This window comes from Heterocephalus glaber, unplaced genomic scaffold (assembly GCF_053883595.1).
Source record: "Heterocephalus glaber isolate CG9 unplaced genomic scaffold, H.glaber_assembly_v1.0 deba00000347, whole genome shotgun sequence".
NCBI classification, from domain to species: Eukaryota; Metazoa; Chordata; class Mammalia; order Rodentia; family Bathyergidae; genus Heterocephalus; species Heterocephalus glaber.
In genome coordinates this window covers 59,267,030-59,288,483 of record NW_028258143.1, presented here as the reverse complement: position 1 = coordinate 59,288,483, position 21,454 = coordinate 59,267,030, and the positions used below count along the sequence as shown (strand labels likewise).

At 34.9% G+C, this 21,454-nt stretch overlaps 1 protein-coding gene across 3 annotated transcripts in view; it reads left to right on the top strand.

Annotated features, from left to right (window-relative positions):
* The window catches only part of Cwc22 (CWC22 spliceosome associated protein), a 58,617-nt gene that overhangs the window by 5,537 nt on the left and 31,626 nt on the right, over positions 1 to 21,454 (top strand). For 2 of the 3 annotated variants that reach the window (XM_004868156.4, XM_087201061.1), the window contains exons 2-6: positions 9,277 to 9,399; positions 12,848 to 12,915; positions 14,178 to 14,288; positions 16,141 to 16,380; positions 18,673 to 18,801. In XM_004868156.4, the coding sequence (XP_004868213.2) occupies positions 9,373 to 9,399; positions 12,848 to 12,915; positions 14,178 to 14,288; positions 16,141 to 16,380; positions 18,673 to 18,801 (575 nt within the window). In that variant the 5' untranslated portion in view covers positions 9,277 to 9,372. Of the gene's footprint in view, positions 1 to 6,726; positions 6,841 to 9,276; positions 9,400 to 12,847; positions 12,916 to 14,177; positions 14,289 to 16,140; positions 16,381 to 18,672; positions 18,802 to 21,454 lie in introns of those variants that run through there. The other variant, XM_087201064.1, reaches the window with a different exon arrangement.

Genomic DNA, 21,454 nt, shown 5'->3' with positions numbered 1-21,454 from the left:
ACAAGTGATTGAGCTTTTAGAAGGAAGGATATCCCTTAGGTTTTGTTTTATTCAGTATCAGAAAGACTGCTACTAAGGAAATCCTTTCTATTAAAAAATAAAATATAGAGAAACATTATAGTAGGCATAGAGACAAAATTCTATTTTTAAAACTTTAAAAGGACATTTGAAAATTATAGAATAGAATTGAATGGATCATAATGAAATGTGCTTTTAATTTGAGAGAACAGGTGTCTCTATGAGCACATTTACTGATACTTAGAGGATCTTTTGCCCTATATGAATGGAAGTTAGTAGTGTATATAGAGAATTTATATTTTTGAAGGTAAGTTGGGAAAGTTTTTGTAGCTTAGAGATAAAGATGTCATGAGAAAAATTGTTAGAGGTCAAAACTAATCTGCCTTCTAAAAAGAAACCACGTCTCATTTTGGGATCTTCCCTGGGTGGAGCCTTCCGCGAACCTGTATACAGTGGAAGAATGTGAGGGAAAGCAAGAATAGATGTGTTTCTCCTGGTTACTGAGGAGAAGGAGTCAGGATTTGATCACTGACTAAGAGTGAGGAAAAGGAAATTGCCACTTGGGAAACTTATAGGTCATATCCTAGAGGAAGAGCAGGTATGAGATAGGGAGAAGGGAATGAAGAGTTCAGTTTAGATTTCCTTCATTTGGAGAACGTTTGGGACATCCACGTAGAGGTTTCCTGTAGCCAAGTGGACATAGGACTTGGAGCTCTTTAGAAAAGCTTGGGCTAGAGTGAGAAGTTATTTCGTATGTTACCAGTAATTTAAGCTGTGCAAATGGAGTTGGTTTTCCAGAGAGAATATGGAAAAAGAAGAGTCCACAACTACTCATTTGTTATTTTAACAAATATATATCGAGAGCTTCCAGCATTGAGAATATAACAATGAGTGAAACTGACAATTCCATGCGCAAAGATTAAACCTGAAGGGATAATACATATTAAAGGAGTAGACAAGGAGGAAAGGAGAAGATGGTGTGTAGGATGAGATCTGAGGACTTTTAAGAAAGGCATTAGCACTACCAAATACTAGAGCAGTGTCTGATAAAAGAAGGACGTTCCTTGGATTTAGCAATAGGGATGACACTGTGTAACCCTGCTAACTGCTGTAGCATCATGGGAATAGAAAACAGAAGTACTGTAGGTAAGAGGGGTTATTGGGAGGTTGAGATCTAGATATAAAGTATGGACTTATCAAAAATATTTCAGCTGATAGGGAAAAAGAAAGAAGGGAACTAGAAAGGGGATAGAATATAGGAAATTTGCCCCACAGATGTCATCCTTTACTTTTACATGAATCATTAAAGGAGTTCAATGTGTACACTTTTTCTTTAAACCCAACTCAAGTGGAAATCAGTACTATAAATCAGTAGATAGATAATTCAAAGTTTGAACCAAAGTAGACAAATTCCTGCTCTTGAAGATCCTACATTCTGTTGAAAAGGACCATATGGGGAACTTATTGTGTAGTGACAAAATAATTTTTGAAAAAATTAAAAATAGTATATCTAAATGATTGTATCATTGATTCCTTTTTTTGTTGTTGTTAAGTACAGATTAATATATCTGGCTTCGTGATTAAGAAATAAATACGGGATGGTACTTTTTCCCAGCTTATAATGGTAGTTTTTAGTATTGATACTGGTATCAGTGGGCTCATTAAAGTGTCTTTATAATCATCTGAATAGTATTGTCTTAACGTAAGGTAATGTTTAAAATTCACTCAGAATTTGGGGTATCTCCCCTGCACAAAGAATCAGAGACCAGTCAGATGCTTTTGTATTGTTTATTTCTATCACTAAACAAAAAGCAAAAATACCCAGAACTTCTTCACAGCTTCCAACCCTGTACTAGAGCATGGAAATCTTTAGTCATTCAAATGGTTCTGAACTAAAGAGCATGTGTATGTATACATCGACTAGGAAGCAAGCCCCAGGGAGAATAGATCTCTTCTTTATTTGTAATTCTTGAAGCCAGAACTGTTTTGACATCGAGACTTTTTCAGATTTCAGAAAATAAATACGTGGTACATAGTATTGAGTGATCACCTGGGCTCCAGGTCACCCTACCCAAATTAAACGGATTAATAGTTCTTCATCCTTTCCAAAGTCACATCCCAAGTCAGAACATGACAGGTTTTGCTAAATGTGTCATAACAATCTTAACAAAAATTTTTATTTGCACAGCTTTCGGAATTACAGCTAAAGGATTATCAACCCATACCTGGTAACTCTTTCAGAAAGCAAGGAGGAGTATTTTGACCCTTCTCCTCCCCTTTTTTTTCCCTTGAAATTGTGAGTCTATGCCGAAGTCAAATTTCAGATCATATTTTCTTATATGGCATATCATGGAGCAAATTTCTCAAAGATCCCCCAACATGCTCCTTTTCAACAGAATGTTGGATTTATAAGAGCAAGAATTTGTCTATTTTTGTTTTAAAATTTGAATCATCTATCTCTTGATTTATAGTATTAATTTCCACTTGAGTTGGTTTTAAAGAAGTGTACATATTGAACTTCACTGATTCATGTAAAATAATTTGACATTTTATGTTTACATATGAAAAACATAACAAGAAGAAAATTTTCCTAGACAAAGGAGTTTTCTGCCAGTATAGATACAGAAAGTACAAAGTAGTCTTAAAAGTTGCCTGAGAATTGTGACCAATCTGTCACTCCTGTTGGTTCCCCCAAAAGGAAAGTCAGTAATTGGAAGGGGCAGGAGTTTTGCTCCTATTGGGGATTTTGCCGAGAGTCCTGTCATCTCCCTTCTCCTATATTTGACATTTAGAACCAATTTAAGACAAATTTTATTTTGAATATTAAATATTAACCTTTTTCCCTGTTGGGCAACATTGTTATAATATTTCAAATCCATCAGGCTTCCTGTGAGTCTGTCCTATGTAGAGGTGCAAGCTAAAGGAATTCATTTTATTGATTCCTCTTTTCTTTAGCAGTTTTATGACACTGTGTTTCAGCGAGTTCCTCTAAAACATTGAGGACACCTAAGTAACAATGGTAGAAGTGTTCTTCTCTGAAATAATCTAGAAAGCAGTTCATTTCAGCCATCAGTTGAATATTTTCTCATGTTCTGAGTTTTTCAGATTATTGCAGAATTTACAGTTTCATAGCTTTGGATAAAAGTCTGAATTACTTCTTACAAAGATTATTAAATATTTTGTTTTCTGATGCTTACTGAAACTGATAGAAAAATCTTCATTGTTTATAAGCTAGTGCTCCTGGGAGTGCTACTTCTCCTATTGTAAAATATCTTCCTTATTCAGGAAAACAGGTGTAGTTTTGCTGAGTTGCTAACTTGTGACAAGGGGAGAAGTTTAATAATTCATCATAAAATCCACATAGTGATGCTAAGAAGAGCAGGGAGAGTTATAAACTCTAGATAAATTGCTCTCGTTGCAGGAATTTCCAATTAGTCAAAGTATTAAGCACAAACATGTTGAACTCAGAATTTCCCTACAGGCATTTTTTGTAGGAGTCTGGACAGTGATAGTACTTCATACATCTTTGTTAGAACTGCAGTTGCAGTCTACTGGTAGAGTACTGTCAGTTTTACATTTTGAAACATGGTAATGTAGCAGATTAGATTTGATGGCCAGAAATTCTTTGCTGACAATGGTTGAAAGGGAACAGATATGACCAATCAAAAAGAGAACTCATTAAATTTAAATAAGGCAGTTTGAAATCAAATACATAGAAAATTGCTTTAAAAATATATTGACAATTTGGGAAGAGAAGTTGAATTTAAGAAGCCTGAGGAATACCAAAGGAAAATGTGAAGTCTTGAACAGTAGAATCAAGTGATTTATTTGCTCATACTATACCTGGTCATGGTGAATTTTAGGTTTGCTAATTAAATTAAGGAATCTTTACAAGTATTGTTGTACATGTTCAAAAAAGAATAGTGCTTTTTCATTGTATTGACATCTTTGCTGTCTGGAAATTTGAAGGAATGGATCAGCTTAGGATAAGGTTTTCTGGTTAGTACAGACTTTTTATTCTATCAGTTTGACAGCAATTTGTTAACATTGGCATTTTTATTGGGATGCAGTATTAGATGATTTTGGCATCAGAGAAACCTATCTTTGAATTTTAGCTCTTCCATTTACTACTTCCATTTTTTCTCTTCCTCCTCTTTTAATTTAGTGAATCAAGTGGACCCCAAGATATGTGCAATTTCTTCCCCATTGTCTAAGTTTTCATCATTCAACTTGGTTTTAAAATAGTCCCTTGGCAAACTAGTTTTACAGTATTAAGTAATGATCTGAAACTAACCTGGGGAAAAAACCCAGCAAACCACTTTCATAGCTTAGTGTTTTGCTTATCATTATGGATTTGCTTCTTCAACATAGAGTGTAAGCTTTATGTGGCCAAGAGTGTTTGTTAGGGTTGTTCACTGTTGGAAGATGCCTGGCAAATGGTAGAAGTACAGTGAATATTATTTGTTGTTGACCCTATGTGTGTATAAACAAGATTCCATGATTAAGGGGATAATGATATAGAAGTGATACAGTGATTGTGCTGGCAGAAGCAGAAGAAATACCATCAGCAGTGCAAAAACAGTTGAGTTCTATGGCTCTGTTTTTATATATCTTTGTAGCCATAAAAACAGGAGCTTTGAAGAGTCTAGCAAGTTGTATATGGCACAGAGTCATCTTGTTGAGGCAGGTGTGCCTGAAACCCAGCCAGGATGTGCAGTGTCCCTGCAGGGATGCATCTGTGTGAGGTGAGGAAGGGGAAGCTTTTGTTAATTGGAGAGGTGTGCTCACTAATATTTTATATAATTAATAAAGTTAGTCTTAGTTCTGCCATTTTCTTTTCAATTTGTCCTGTTTTTTGTTCCTCTGTTGTTTCTTTCCTGCCTTGTAAAACTTATTTAAATACTTTAAAATATTTTAATTTATTATAGAATTTTAAGCCATATCTTTTTGCATTTATTTTTAGTTTTTGATTTAGGTGTAGAAATACAAGATGTTGCAGTGATGGTGAACTTTTTAGAAGCACCCAAACTGCAAACCCAAAACCCATTATTTATTATTACAAAGTGCCCACACTGCAATTAAACCTAAATACTGAATTTTTAGCCTAGAAAAAATAACTCATATGTTAGCATCTTTTTTTCTCAAAATGAAAACAACATGCCTGTCATAGGTTTCAGCCACCATTGAGATATGTATCTTTAGCATTTTACGGGTTACTTAAGAATTGATATTGTATCACCTTAAAAAAAAATGCAGAAAACTTGCATAATATGGGTTCATTGTAGTTCTTCTTTCAGTATACTGTAATTCAAGATGTTATAACTTTTGCTATAAAGAGTCTGTCTTAGATAAATTAAAAGAAAAAAAAGGAATGCTTTGTATTTTCTGAGAAAGTTAGCATTTCCAATAGTCAAGAAATTTATGAAAATCTAAGTTTTCGTGTAGTGTCAGTTCTTTTTAGCTTGAAAAACTCATTTCAGCATTTCTTGTAGTGTAGGTCTGCTGATAATAAATTCTTTTGGTTGTTTGTTCAGTCAGTAATTGTATTTTGTCTTCATTTTTTAAAGATTGTTTTTGCTGGAATTCTAGGTTACCAGATTTTTGTCTTTCAGCATTTTCATGTTAATTGTTCCACTGTCTTATGGTCTTTTTAGTTTTTGATGAGAAAGCATCAGTATAGCCATCCCTCAGTATCCCCAGAGAATTGGTTCCAAGACCCTATAAAGATACACACTTCTGTAGATGCTCAAGTTCCTTCTATAAAATTGCATAGTTTTTGCATATAACCTACACACAGCTTCCCTTGTACTTTAAGTCATCTCTAGATGACTAAAAATATCAAAAATAATGTAAATGCTACTTAAATAGTTTTTTACTATATTATTTAGAGAATAATGTCAAGGAAAAGTCTGTACACATTTAGTACACATGCATTAAATTTTATATACTGTTTTCTTTTCTTGCTTCTCTTAGGATTTTCTCTTTACCTTTAACTTTAAGCAGTTTGACTCTAGGTTATGTATTCCTTATGTGAAATGCTTGGGACCAGAAGTATTTCAGATTTTGAATTGTTTTCAGAATTTAGAATATTTTCATAGACTGTACTGACTGAACATCCCTAATCTGAAATCCAAATGCTCCAAAATTTGAAATCCTTTTAGTGCTGAATGCCCAAAAATGCTGTTTAACATTTTAGATTTTGAATTTTCAGATTACTCATCTGTGTTATGTTCTTGACTCTGTGTGTGTGTGTGTGTGTGTGTGTGTGTGTATGTGTGTTTCCTTATACGTATCCAAATTTGTTCTCTGAGTTTTTGAATTTGTAAATTTATGTCTTTCTACCAAATTTGGGGAAAATTTGGTTGCTCCTTTCTTGAAATAGTTTTTCTGTCTTACTCTTTCTCTGTTTTCCTTCTTGCACTTTAATTATACGTACACTGATCTTTTTGATGTTGTCCCATATGTTCTGACACTGTTCATTAGGGGTTTTTTTGTCTCTCTGTTCCTTAGCTTAAGTGTTTTCTGTTGACTTGGATCCACTGACTTGTTTCTTTATCTTCATTCTGCTGTTACGTGTATCCAGTACATTTTTTGTTTCAATATTTTTTAGTTCTGAATTTCTTTGGTTGTATTTTTATAGTTTGTCTTTGCTGAAATTTCTGAGGTTTGTTTTGTGTTTGTAACATCTTTCCCCATGTTTTAGAAATGATCCTTTAAAAACCTTATGCACTGAGGGCATGGTGGTACATGACTATAATCCCAGCACTCGGAAGGCTGAGGCAGGAGGATCACCGCAAGTTTGAGGCCATCCTGGGCTACATAGTAAGTTCAGAGCAGCCTGGACTACATAGTGAGACCCTGTTTAAAAAGCAAAAAAAAAAAAGGAATCCCCTTATAATACTAATCACAATATTTGGGTCATCTCCACATTGGTCTCTTCTGCTTGTCTTTACTCTTAAGATGGGTTACATTTTTTTGTAAGTTTGTATTGTGGACTTTTTTTTTTTTTTTTTTTTTCTATGTGATAGAGACTATTCTGTCAGGTTCCTCTTGGAAATGGTGATTTTTTAGACACTTAACTTGGTTGGACTTAAAGCACAGATTCTATTCTCAAGCTGCAGATCAGATCTTCTTAGTTCAGCAGGAATTTATCTTGTACATGTACTGGAGATAGTCTGAGATTTGTGGAGAGTTTGTATCCAGCATGTTGTGCTCCCCTTTTCTGGCTTCACCCTCTAGGATTTCCCCTTATTTTCTAGCAGATGTGGATGCCTCAAACTCTGTCCTCTTGTTCCTCAAATAAGAATCGCTGCAGTTTTTTGTTTTATTTTAATCAACATCTTAGCTGCCTGTGCACAGTACAGACTGCAGCTTGCCCTCAGGCGTGAAGTCATAATGATGGGGTAACTCACGTTCTCTTCTCCCATCCACTTCTCTGCAGTCAGCCTACTCTTGTTCATTCTCCAGTACCTTTGGGTTGTCCTTGTGTATTTTGTCAAGAGTTTATGGCCGTTATCTGTGAAAGGATGGGGCCCAACAAGGACTGCATATCCATGTCTAAAGTGGGAGTCCACCCTTTTCATAGTTTGCGCAAAAGTACTGCTTAGGCTGTCCAGTGGCCCTGGGAATCAAAACACCTTTATTACTTAGAGTGTTATGGAAAAATAGTGTAATTATTGTGTGTCTGAAACTTTCTAGCCCAGTGATGGTGAGTCGTTTAGAGCTTTCAGAGATATAAACAGCCCATTGCGGCATGCGTGCCCTAGGATCACCACCACTGTTCTAGCCCACAGACTCCTCTCTTCCCATTGTTTTTATAATTTGACTTTTGTTAATACAGGTTTCTTAAGATTGCACCTCTTGCATTATCAGAACAGGATACTTAAGGAAAGGGGGTATTCATAATGTGAAGTTAGGCACTTTATTTAACTGTAGCTGCAGTTACAGAACTGGTAATGTTAGATTGCAACAGTATTTCCTAGATTGATGAATTTGTAAAGAATCTTGTGTATATTCCATGTTGCCTTTACTAATCTTATTCTATTCTAACCATTGTAAGAAACTTGTTGACATAGTGATTTGGGTATCTCTCTATAAATGGTAGCCGCTGTACATCACGAAATAGTGCTGAGACTATTTGTGTACATGGTCTAGTGAGAAGAATACTAAAGTAGGTGTCCTTGGGCTAGGTTTCTGGGTATAGGTCCATCACTAACTTATAATTTAGAGTATTGAAATGACCTATCTGACTTTTAGTGTTCTCATCATTAAATACAAGAAATTAGACCAGATAATCTATAATACTCTTTCTAGCACTCAAATTTAGTACCTTTTTTCCTGTTGTATTCCGTTATTTTGCCAGTAAGTGTAGTTCTTCATACTTATTCTCTAAATTTTTTCCTTTTTTCCATTTTATTTTTGTGACTTAATCACCTTACACCCTAACCATTTGGCTGTGTAATTCCAATAAAATACGTGAGTGACAGTTCTGTGTGAGCTTGTCAATTTGGCATTTTGCAAAAACTATTAAAATTTATTTAACAGAAGGTTATTAAATGACCTTTTAGTATTTAATAAGGATGAGTAGGCTTATTCAAAGCCAAATACATAGTTTTCAAATGTACGTGTATATCCAAAGCCTTGTGCCTTTAACAGACCACATGGAAACATAATTATTCAGCACCTTATATTTCTATGCAGTGTTGTATTGTTTTGTTTTTTCCCCTGGTACTGGGGATCGAACTCAGGACCTTGCACTTGCAAGGCAGGCGTGGCACGACTGAGCTAAATCCCTGGCCCCATGTTTTTTAATGATTGTTATCACATGAAAACATTACCACTTTGATTTTTAGCTTATGTAGAAGTACTGGGTGTTTTATACTCAGTTTGTGATTGTTTCCTTGGTTCATTTGTGTAATATTACAGTACGATGGCGTGATGTAGGTATAGATCTCCTTCACCAAGAACATTTTCAGTAAAGTTATAAGACATCTGTTTTTTATAAATTTTTATTCTTCTCAGCCATTAGAGTAAAATCTGTTTGTTCTCTTTTTATGGAATCTTTTATCCAATGTGTATTAGTTATACAATGTTTTGTGGAACTATTAATAGACTTTTAAGATTTTTATTTATTATACCTGTGCTTATTCATTAAGAAATGAGGTAGTCAAATGCCCATAGTATGGAAAGAATACATTTTTATTTTATATGCATTTTATCATTGTTAAGAAAGCCTTCTTTGTTATATTTTGTTTACAGACAGAAAAAGTAAATTCTCAAGGGATTCAAACCATTGAGCACTTGTAACTTGGACCAACTGGAGGAGTCTGATTTGTCAGAGCACCTGACAACAGAATGAAAAGCAGTGTGGCACAGATCAGAGTAAGTGTTTGAAATTTAGGATGGAAGAAGTAAGTTTATAGTCAGTTACCTCCTTTAAATAACAATGCATTTGCATAATTAGCACATTAGGGTGGCCTCATACACACACACAGTTTCAAAGGTGAACTTGGCTAAATGTTGGTAATAGTGTATGGAGGTCAGTTGAGGATATACAGGGTGTGTTTTCTGTGTCTGCATTTGTACACACATGTCTGTATACATCAGTGTCTGCACTAATCATGTAAATGAGCTAATGTGAAAGAAAATAAATAACAAGTGGTTCAGGAAACTCTACCATCATTTTCATGGAGAAAGTTTTCCTGAGAATATGACCCAAAAGGCAGATAGATATTTTCTCCCTTGCATTGGTCTAGGTTCCTGCATGTCTTTCCACAGCATAAGTCTCTTGATGCCTATTTCATAAGCATAGATAAGTGTTTTATTCTGTGGTGTACTTTACTTTAGACATTCATTTATTCAGCAAGGACATATTGAATTCTTACTATGTCACAGTGACTGTTATAAGCACTGAGAAAAATAATGAATCTTTCTGCTCATGGAGTTTACATCTGCCAGAGGCATGAGGAGACAAAATAAGTCATGAACTTAATACATAACTAAGTTATATAGTATCTCAGAATTAAGTGCTAGACTGGTGCTGCTGAGAGAAGAAATAAAATAAGGCAAGGAGGATCAGTAGCACTGAGGGGTTGAAGTTTATAAGGGAGGGAGTGTGAGATCTCTTGAAAAGGAAAGTAGTCAGTTGAGCAGACATTTGTAGGAGACAGATATGGTAGAGTTAACCATAAAGTGAGAACAGCAGAGACAAAGAGTCTAGAGGGGTGGAACAGGTTATTGGAACTAGAGAGTTGTAGGAAGTGAGGTCAGAGCTAAAGGGTATAATATTTAAATTTGATTGTCAATTTGATTGGCTCAAGAGATGCCTGGCAGATTAATAAAGCACACTTTTTTGTGCTCTGGGTGGGTCATGGGAGTGGGACCTTGGGCACTGTTTTTGATCCCCACCTCTTTCCTCTTGGGCCCTCCTGGGCTCTGCTTCCTGGCTGCCGTGAGTTGAGCAGCTTTCCTCTGCCATGCCCTTCTGGTGTGAGAAGCATGCTGTCCACCTCTCCCCGCTCCTCCTCTGCCTTCCTCTCAAGGACGACTTCTCTGAGCCTAGTGTGTGCTCAAAGCCGCCTGACTTACGTTCCCAACTCCACTTCATACTGCTGTCTCTACATTGTTAGAGACTGAATGATTGTACAGCAGTACCATATTTATTATCAAATAATTTGAGGAATTTTGAAAGTTAATTTTGACTACATTATATTTAACTGTTGAACTGACTTATAATCTAAACTCTTTGATAAGGGAAATAGGGAGAGTCTTAATATTTCAGTCATGTCCCAAAATGAAATCCTCTTCATCCAGCAAAGTTGAATCCAAGTCCTGCTGTCATCACTCCATTCTGTCACCACAGTGATTGTTCCCTGCCCAGTATCTCCTGTTACCACTTACTGTGAATCCAGTCATTTCTCACTTCATCATATTTACCAAATCCTTCTGAATCACAACCTCAGTGTTTTTGGTCTCTTCCTCTTATTCGTAACAGATGTTGCAGAGATGTGTTAAAAATCATTAGCATAGAATTGAGACCTTCTCTCTAATGTAGTCAAAATAATTGCCTTGTCTTAGAAAAAATAGTGCAGTTTTATTTTTCTCTGTCTCCTCTCCCTCTGTTTCCCTCTCTCTGAAACCTAAGTTTAATTATGGAAATCTTTATAACTGACTTTATCCTACAAAATCTTAAGCTCCTGTCAGTCTTTTCCTCCTTTATATTCTTCAAAATGTCTATATAGGAAGGGGTATGTCTTATAATAGATGATCAGTATAAATACTGTATTTTATGTTAGCACTGATTCAAATGACTCTTGTGCTCTGTATTTGACCTAGGGTGTGTGTGTGTGTGTGTGTGTGTGTGTGTGTGTGTGTGTGTGTGTGTGTGTGTGTAATTACACGTATGTAGGTGTGTACTGGGGATGATACCCAGGGCCCCATGCATACTGGGCAAATACTCAGCCGTGGAGCTACACTCTCAGCCCCTAGCTTAGGATCTTGACGTAAAGTTTTATAGAAACCTATGTCATACCTATTAAAAATCTTACTTCCTTGTGTTTAAATGAAATTTTTTAAAACTTTCAAATCTTCTAAAGAACAGATTTTTGTGATGGTTGCATTTAGTGTAAAATAACAACCAAACTACACCTACTTTAAATTATATATTTTAATTAAATACTTATTTACGTACATAGATTAGTCTAGTTAGGGTACACTATTCAAAACATTCACTATTCAAAACATTAATGAGGTTATATGGCAGTTTACTTGTGATGATGTTAAATTCAAACTGCAGGTAATCAGAAAGTCATAAAATAGAAGTTGGAGCTTATTTACATTACTCTTCAGGATAATTTTCCATTTTTAAATGTCTTTCTCAGTAAGGCAAGCATGTAAATTTGTTGAACAAGTTACTCATTTGATTATTTTTTTTAGATTTCAAGATTAAGACACTTTAACACTTTTTCTTACAGTAAAGTTAGTAAAAATTATTTTAATTCTTATGAAAATAAGATATCAATATTAGTGTTAACTAGTTGTACAAAAAATTTACATATATATATAAAGAAATAAACACTTGATTTCCTTTAATGTATTTGGATTTATTAAATAGGATATGTGCTCAAACTGGATAGCTCATCTTTGTCTCACATCATGACTTGTCACTGTTATGTTACATGAAATTACTTACTTGAATGTACACAAATGCAGTTGTTTTTCAGAGGATTTGGCATGTATCTTTTTTTTTCTTTCTTTTTTTTGTGTGTGTGTGTGTGTATGAGACAGGGTCCCACTATTAGGTCAGGCTAGCCTTGAACTCACGATGTAACCCAGGCTGGCTTTGAACCCATGGGATCCTCCTGCTTCAGCCTCCCAAGTGCTGGGTTACAGGTGTACACCACCATGCCCAGCTCATACAACCTGTATCTTAAGAGTCGTATTTTTTTAAAATTCTCGGGAGCCTAGCTAGTACCAAACATATCAGACACTCAAATGTTTGTTGAGTGTAAAAATAATTTTTAATAAATATGTTAGAGTCAGTTGCTCTTAGCTGTTTATTTTACCCACATTTAGTAACTTGTTCTAAATTTGTGGTTTTCATAAACCAAAGGAGATATAAGTGCAATGTTAGAAGATTATTATCTGTTTAGGTATCATGTAGGTATCATGACATTCTTATGATTTAAAAAGTTTTCAAATAAGTTTTCAGATCATTTCTAAAATCATTTCTAATCATTTCTAAATCATTTTCTGAGACATATTTCATTGTTTATGTAGTTTGACATAAATAATTTTTGAAATGTTCCCTCCTCATTTTTCTCTTGGAAAGCATTCTTCTGGTCATGACAGAAGAGAAAGCTATAATTCTTACCAGAGGACCTCCTCTCCAGAAGACAGGTAAATAGTTTTAAATATTCTAAGTGTAATAGAAAAAAATTTTTTTTTTTGGTACCAGGGATCGAACTTGGGTCCTTGCATTTGCGCAGCAGGCAGTGAAACCACTGAGCTAAATCCCCAGCCCGAAAATTTTTATAATAAGTATGTACAATAATTTAGTCTCGGGTTCCTAATTTTAGGGTAGGTATTGAAGTGCTCCTTGTAGTGTTACTGCTGTCTTTTATATTTACATAGCTCTTTATGGTTTACAAAATATTTTTATATGTACGTCATCATAATTATGTTAGGATCAGCAAGCAGTCCAGAAGTGTTATTGATATGGAGTCACATGAGGACTACAGTTAAGATAGGACCATTAAAAATGATCTGTGATCTGAGGATGTAATCAGTGGTAGAACACTTGCTAATGTGCATGAGGCCATGGGTTCAATACCCAGCAGTACAAATAATAATAATAGTCTCTCTTATTTCTAAAGGGAGAAACATCCTTACTCCTCCTTATGTACTTCCTTCTTATTACACTCTGATAACTACCTCTCCAAACATTTTCTTTATGGATATCAAGTTAATTGCCCTGGTTTATAACTACTAACTTTCACAAATCAACTACTCCCTGTATGAAAAACATACCTCTCTCTCTCTTTCTACGTAGACAACATACATAGGTATACATGTGTGTTTAACCAAACTGTAGATGTATATGTGAAATATAGATTGTGTTACCATGTATATTAATTATATATTAACTTCTCTTAAAATCTGATTTTAAGATCTGGTGCTGTCCATCTTTGTTCACAAATAATTTTAGTCCATTTTCACGGTTATCTAGTAATGTAGCTTTAAGAATAACTGCTGAGAAGTAACAGCTGGAGTAGAGTTAGTCCTTGTGGAGACCAACCAGACACTCCTCTCATTTCTTCAGTGCTTTGCTAAATGAGCCAGCTAAGTAAAAGCACTCATGTAGGAGCTAGCCATTTCCTTGCCAATTATATGATTTCCCAGAACATTTCTCTAAGAACAATGTGAATCAGTGTGAACGAGTTTGGGTAAGTAAATTTCAGAACTTGTTTTACTGTGCACAACCTGAAAGCTTTTGTAATCCTGACTGAATGAACAAGTTAGGAAAATGACCCTGTTAAAAAGTTAGACAAGATACTGTTCATTTATAGAGTTACTGTAGCATTACTAATATATGACTTTCCTAAGTATTTATAACATACTTGATTTCAACTTTGATTTGGTTTTTTTATTTCATATGTTAGATATGCAGAGCAAGAAAGGTCCCCCCGGGATAGAGATTACTTTGATTATAGCAGGTCAGACTATGAACATTCAAGAAGAGGACATTCTTATGATGCTGGTGTGGAATTGCGGTTAGTATTGGGAAATTTAACTGTGGAAAAATTGTATTTGCTTAAATTTTCTTTTTTAAAAAAATAAGAACAATATTAACAGCAGCTAACATTGAGTATCCACGTTAGGTACCCACCTTTCTAATAAATACTTCATTGAATTTCCTTATTCCATTAAATATGTGAAGTACATACTATTATGTCTGTTTTACAGCTAAAAGAACTAAGTAAGGCCTAAACAATTTCAGTAATTGGTTTGGGTTTTTTGGGGGGTTTTTTTGGTACCGAGGATGAAACTCACTACCTTGAGCTTGCAAGGCAGGCAGCGGAACCACTGAGCTAAATCCCTGGCCCAATTGGTTTGTATTTTTGAAATGTAGCAATGACAAGTCCAGATCTGTCTGACCTACAGCCCAAGCTTTTATTCATTATACAGCAAGAAGTGTTGGCCTATTTTTTTTTTTTTCTGTAACTCTTTACTAAATGAAAGAAACCTATATGGTGTAACAAAGTTATCTAAATTTTCCTGGTACATGTTCACTTTAGCAGCACATATACTAAATGTTCTTGGTAGATGGATATTGAGAGAAGAGTTACTAATTTTAAGGGTTTTTTTAAGTATAAATAATTTTTACTTGGATCTTGGAGAACTTAGCTACCTACCTGTTCCTCCAACCAGGAAACTGAAGGGAGAGCAGGTGAACTCCCTTTCAAAGTCTAAAAACTGAGCTATATAAATACAGTAAATGTAGGTTTTATATTATATATATTTATATAGCTCACAGTCATGCAGTACATGAACAGAATGATCTGAGATTCTAAGACAATATAAAAAAACAGCTAATTGGACAGGCATTCTTTGGGGACAGAGCAAAAAATCAGGACTCTCTTACTTGTTAGTTCTTAATGGCTTCAGGGAACAATACGTTGATTTTTCTAAAAGTGTTAGCTAAAGAAAAGATAATCACCTGTATTAGAGGAAAGAATAATTATGGCTAGAAAAAATTTTTTCATATTGTCTCATAACCAGGAGCCTCTGAGTTTCTTAATGAACACAGTCATTCTATCAAGAAACAATTTTAAATACTACATTTTTTTATAGCAGCCTTACATCTACACCTGCCATTATTGGAAATAAACTCCCGTTTTTTCCTCTATACAATTTATCATGTACACCATACCACAGTACAATTTACCTTTGTAAACTTTTTTTTTTTTGAGACAGAAGCTCACTGTGTAGTTCAAGGTAGTCTTGAACTCGCTATGTAGTCCAGGCTGGCCTTGAATTCTTCCCACTCACCCTCCCAAGGGCTAGGATTAAAACACTGTTTTCATGGCGCTCTTCCACTCAGAAACTTTTAACAATTCACCATTATCTCCAGTGCAAAAAACTTAAGTCTGCTGGTTGTCTTTTAAGAAAAGAGTTCACACTGACTCTCACTCACTTTACCAACTACTATCACATGTGACCCTTTATTGTTTCCTGACTGTTCTACTCATTTTGGCCCTAACACCTGTGCTTGGTTCTTCAGTAGCTATTCCCTGTTTGGTTAGTAGCATAACGCTATCCTCCCTCTTGCCTTCTTACTCTGCTTGCTCCTACTCTGAATTCTGTAAAGCGTTCAAGCTCTAGTGCAGTGGTGGCAAACCTACGGCACATGTGCTTTTTGCTACCATTGAAGGCTCTTGGTTCGCCATCACTTCCCTACTGTAAATTAAAGTTTTTTCTGTGAAACAGTGCTTTCATCAGCCTAAACTACTCTTCCTGTTCTGAATTTGTGGGAACCACTGATAGTCTCATTCATTTGGTATTCAGTTCATTGTAAAAATGTGTTTTATAGTATCTTTTCTTCTTTTCAAAATAATATTACAGAAGCAGGGACCGAGAAAAAGGCAGAGAAAGAGAGAGAGAAATGGATAGGAAAAGGTCCCGGAAATCTCCATCTCTGGTGAGAAGAAGCCCAGAAACAGCAAACCAGAGTCTGGCTCAAGATGAACCTACTTCAAAGAAGAAGAAAGATGAGCTGGATCCTCTCCTTACTCGCACCGGTGGAGCCTATATTCCTCCTGCAAAGCTCAGGATGATGCAAGAACAGATTACAGATAAAAACAGGCATGTAAACATACTAAGTCTATAAGGCAATGACATCCTCATTGAAAAACAAATAACCATGTTCTAATTAACCTTGGGTGTTGAGAGTAGACATTAATCCTTAGTAATAGAGACCTCAATTCACAGACCTCTTCTCTCTCCATGACTGTGCTGCACTGGAGCACCACATACTACTTGTCCTGACGTTAACATAGAATTTCTTTGTTTTGCATGAATGAATTTAAAAGATTGAAGAAAGATTATTCATTTTTTTAAGTATTTTCATTTTTTGTAAATAATCAAGAGTATTACTGATACATTAGGTCTAAAGCAGATCATTCTGGTTGTGCTAAACTAGAAGCTAGCAAACTTTTTCAGTAAAAGGCTGGTTAATCAGTAGTTTAGGCTGTGGGTATTGGTTCTTCGTTGTATCTCCTTAACTCCACCACTATCATGTGAAAACATTCATGGGTGACAGAAGCAAGTGTGGCTGTGTTCCGGTACAACTGTTTACAGGAAGTGGTGGGTTGCATGTGGCTTGTGGCTGCTGTGTTAATGTATAAAATGAGATGGCAGTTTTCTCCACATTTTAGATTGCAACATCTTAGATGACTTGTTTACTATTCTGAGGCAAACAAAATTGATATATGGACATTCTTACTGAAAACACCCTTTTTCAAAATAATTGGGATGGTAAGAAGCAATTTAGGAAAGTGCAGCTAAATTTTCAAGATTTTTTTTTCCTCAATTGGACTGAGAAGATAATTGAGAAAAATGTGGTGCCAAATTGAAATGGTGACTGGATTGCCGCAAAGTTAGTAAATAGGTTAGGATAGAAATTAGCTACATGATAAGAAAAACATTTGAGTTGAACTAAGGGCAGTTCCTACATTCATGAGTTTTTTTAATAGCAGCTGGTAAAATACTTGAGAACCTTCCATAAATGAAATCTAAACTGTTTCAAGAATTAGCGAGCAACAGAATTGACATACCATCTGTGAAGAGTTAAAATACACTACAACTTAAGTCTAGAATGGTGCTGAAGGCGGGCTTTTCTTGCCACTGTCTCCGGGCAGTTTGAACATTACAGTGACCGGAGGCTCTTGCTTGCCAGGTCTTGCTGTCGCCACCGCTCCTTGGTGTGCTGCAGGGATTCACGGCCTGCAGACTTTCAGAGGTCCCTAAGTACAGTTCTGAAGCTCCATTCAGGAATTTTGATGGGAAAAAAAATGGCATTTTATTTTTTCTAATCTCTAAAATTTAACATCCTTTTGGGAATGTAGGCTACAAACTTTAGTATTAATGGTCTGTTTGTTTCAGATATCTTCTGATACTGTCACGGCCAAGCTACTTGGAAATTAAAGTTGTTAGTAGTGCCATCCCCTCATCTTGTTATTTAATATGCCAAGAAGTTTATAGAATACTCTTATCAGGCTGATTTTTTTTTCATGTTTTGGAGACAGCGTTTGTAATTCTATATATTATATATACTACAAGAAGCCTCCTGGCTTCACTAGTGATTAAGACTTCCTTGAAGCCGAAATTAAATTCCACAGATAAACAGTTATATAAACCATAGAGTTTTAGAGCTTTGAAAGAGCATAGATATTATCAAGTTAGGCCAAAGAAACCCAATGATGCTAAACAATTTATGCAAAAATCTAAGCTAAAGAACAGTATAGCCATCTAGCATCAGTTGGTATAGCTATAGGTCAGCTGCATAAACAGAGGCGGTCTATAAAATCCTTAGAACAATATTTCAGCCACAAGATTCCATGTGACCTTCCCTTTTTTAAAAATTATTACCATTTCTTGATAGTTTAAATCATTTGATTTTGTTGTCTCTGTTATTCTTTTATGAGAGTTCATAATAAAAATTTCATTTTTGTGACTTACATTTGGGTGCTTCTTATAATTTAAAAGTTTCTTAATTGCATTTATTTTAAAAGGCTTCCACTAAAGACAAATGTAAGTGAAGCATTATAATGCAAAATGAGCATGTATTGAATCCAATAAATGTTTTATGTCAGTGTATGTGGACATAACAAAATATGCTTACATATTCTTCATAATATCACCATGTTATTAAAGGGTAATGGACTTGTATTTCAGTATTGTATGTATAGTAAATCAAATATGGTTTAATTTAATCTGTTTATTCCTATAGTCAGCATGTATTTTGTAGTACTTCGGAATCATTTGTGAAAATAATGTTAAAAATAAAAGAATACTAAGTAATTTTTATGTTCTTATAGCCTTTTGTTGAAATTGCTGACAAAGTTTTAATCTTTATTGAAATCAATTTTTTTTTAGCTTAGCATACCAGAGGATGAGCTGGGAGGCCCTAAAGAAGTCCATCAATGGTCTTATCAACAAAGTCAACATTTCTAATATAAGTATTATTATCCAGGAGCTTCTTCAAGAAAATATCGTCAGAGGAAGGCAAGTATTAACCATTTTCTGCATGAGCAATAATCATTGATTTTGGTACCTCATTTTAAAGGTAATCAAGAATATTTACTTAAAATGAAGTTGTTATAAAAATGTAAGTGACTAAGAAATAACTTGTCCCTCACAGTTAAAGATTTGTGAAATTTTTGCTTTCTGAGCTTTGATGTCACATGATTTTGCACAAACATTTATTTACTGAATGCCTCCAATAATTTAAATCCATAAGGAGTAACAAATATTAAAATATACTACCTCAAACCAATTTAATTTCTACAGATTTACATCAGTCTAAATTTTACAGGTAAAAATTGTATTTTTGTGATGAATAGCACGATCTTTTGATACACATTGTGAAATAGCTAAATCAAAGTATTTACCATAAGTATTACCTCATGTGCTTATTTTTTTTGTGTGTCTGGTAAGAACTATTAATTTTATTAGTATAATTTAATGACTGGTGTATTTAATAATGATAAGGATCACCTTTATCAAAGGGAATTTGTACCAGTACATGGTATATTTTGATTCCTCTTTTTCTCCCAATCTCCTCCCCTCCCTTTAACCACCCTCCACTCGTTTTTACAGAAGGTTTGTTTCCATTTTTTCCTCCTTTTCTCTTTTTTTTTCCTTTTCCCTTTTCCCCCCTCCCCCCTTCACAGTTTCCATTTCCTTTTGAACAGTTTCATCCTATTTCATACTATCTATTATACATTTTGGTCCTTATTTATCCTTTCAGTTTCTCACAACAGAGAGACAATTCGATATTTACACATATGTGTCCTATTTATTTCACTTAAAAGTATAGTTTCAAGTTGTATCCATTTATCTATAAATGTCTCAAGTTTATTTTTCTTTATGTCTGGGTAGTACTCCATTGTATAAAAAAATATTTTTTATCCATTCATTGGTTGATGGGCATTTGGGTTTCCAAGATTTATCTATTACAAACTATGTTACTATAAACATAGGTGCACATATGTCATTGTGGTATTAGGCTTTTAATTCTTTCGGGAAGATACCCAGCAGGGAAATAGCTGGGTCAAATGGGACCTCTAATCCTACTTTCCTGAGGCATCTCCACACTGATTTCCACAGTGGCTGCACCAGTCTCCCGCCAGCAGTGGAGGATTCCTTTTTCCCCACAACCCTGTCAGCATTTGTTGTTGGTTGATTTATTGATAATAGCCATTCTTTCTTGAGTGAGATGGAATCTCAGCATTGTTTTAATTTGCATCTCTCAGATGACCAGTATGCTGAATATCTTTTCAAATATTTATTTGCCTTTTCTACTTCATCTGAGAAGTGTCTATTCATGTTAGATGCCCATTTTTTGATTGGGTCTTAAAATTTGGGGGGGGGGGGTGTCTGATTTTCTTCAGTTTTTTGTATGTTCTAGATATGAGTCCATTATCTGAGGGACTACTGACTAAATTTTTTTCCTGCTCTGTGGGTTGTCTCTGTTGGTGATTTCTTTTTTGGTGCAAAAACTTTTTAATAGGATGAGGTCCCAGTTGTTGATTCTTTGCACTATTTCCTGTGCAGTCTGAGTTTTGTTCATTAAGTCGTTGCCTACCCCATGTCCTCAAGAGTTCTTCCTATTCTCTCTTCCAGCAGATTCAGTGTTTCTGTTTTAATAATCAAGTCTTTGATCCATTTTGATTTTAGTATAGTTCATGGTGAGAGATAGGGGTCTAGTTTTAATCTTCAGCTAATAGAAAGCCAGTTTTTCCAGCATCTCTAATTAAAGAGACTATCTTTCTTCCAGTAAACTTGTTTGACCCTTTTGTCAAATACAAGGTGGCTGAGTGTGTTTGGTATTGTTTCTGCCTCTTCTAGTCTGTTTCATTGGTCTTCATCTGTTTTTTTAGCCAGTGTGGTGAGAACTCTTAAAATCTACTCTTAGTAATTTTCACATAATATGTTGTTATTAACTCTAACAGTGATGGTGAACCTTTTAGAGACCCGCATGCCAAAATGCATCCGAAAACCAACTCATTTATTGCAAAGTGCCAGCACTGCAATTAAACCTAAATACTGAGGGTTTCATTTAGAAAAAAACAACTACATTTTAAACATTTCTGTCTTAAAAACGCAATAACACCTGTACCATAGATTCACTGCCACTGATCTATATTCACGATGTTGTACAGTAAGAACATGTTCCTCCTATCTAACCTCAGTATTTTGTCTATTGACCACCATCTCCTTAATCTTCCTCGCCAGCCTCTGGTAAACTGCCATTTTTTATTCTTTTTTCTATGAGTTCTACTTTTTTAGATGCCACATACAAGAAAGATAAAGACATACTTATTTTTCTGCTTCTGGCTTCTCATAGCAAAGTGTCCTCCTGATTCATTCATATTGTCAGAATTGACAGGATTTTCTTCTTCCTTAAGGCTGAATAGTATTCCATTCTTCTATACATATATTTATACCACATTTTCTTTATTCATCTATCATTTGACACTCAGGTTATTTCATCTTGGCTATTGTGAATACTACTACAATAAATGATATATCTTTGACATACTGTTTTCTTATCCTTTGGATATATACCCAGTAGTAGGATTGCTGAATATATGGGAATTGTATTTTTGAATTATGTTTTCTGTACTGGCTAGGCTAATTTCTATTCCTATTAATA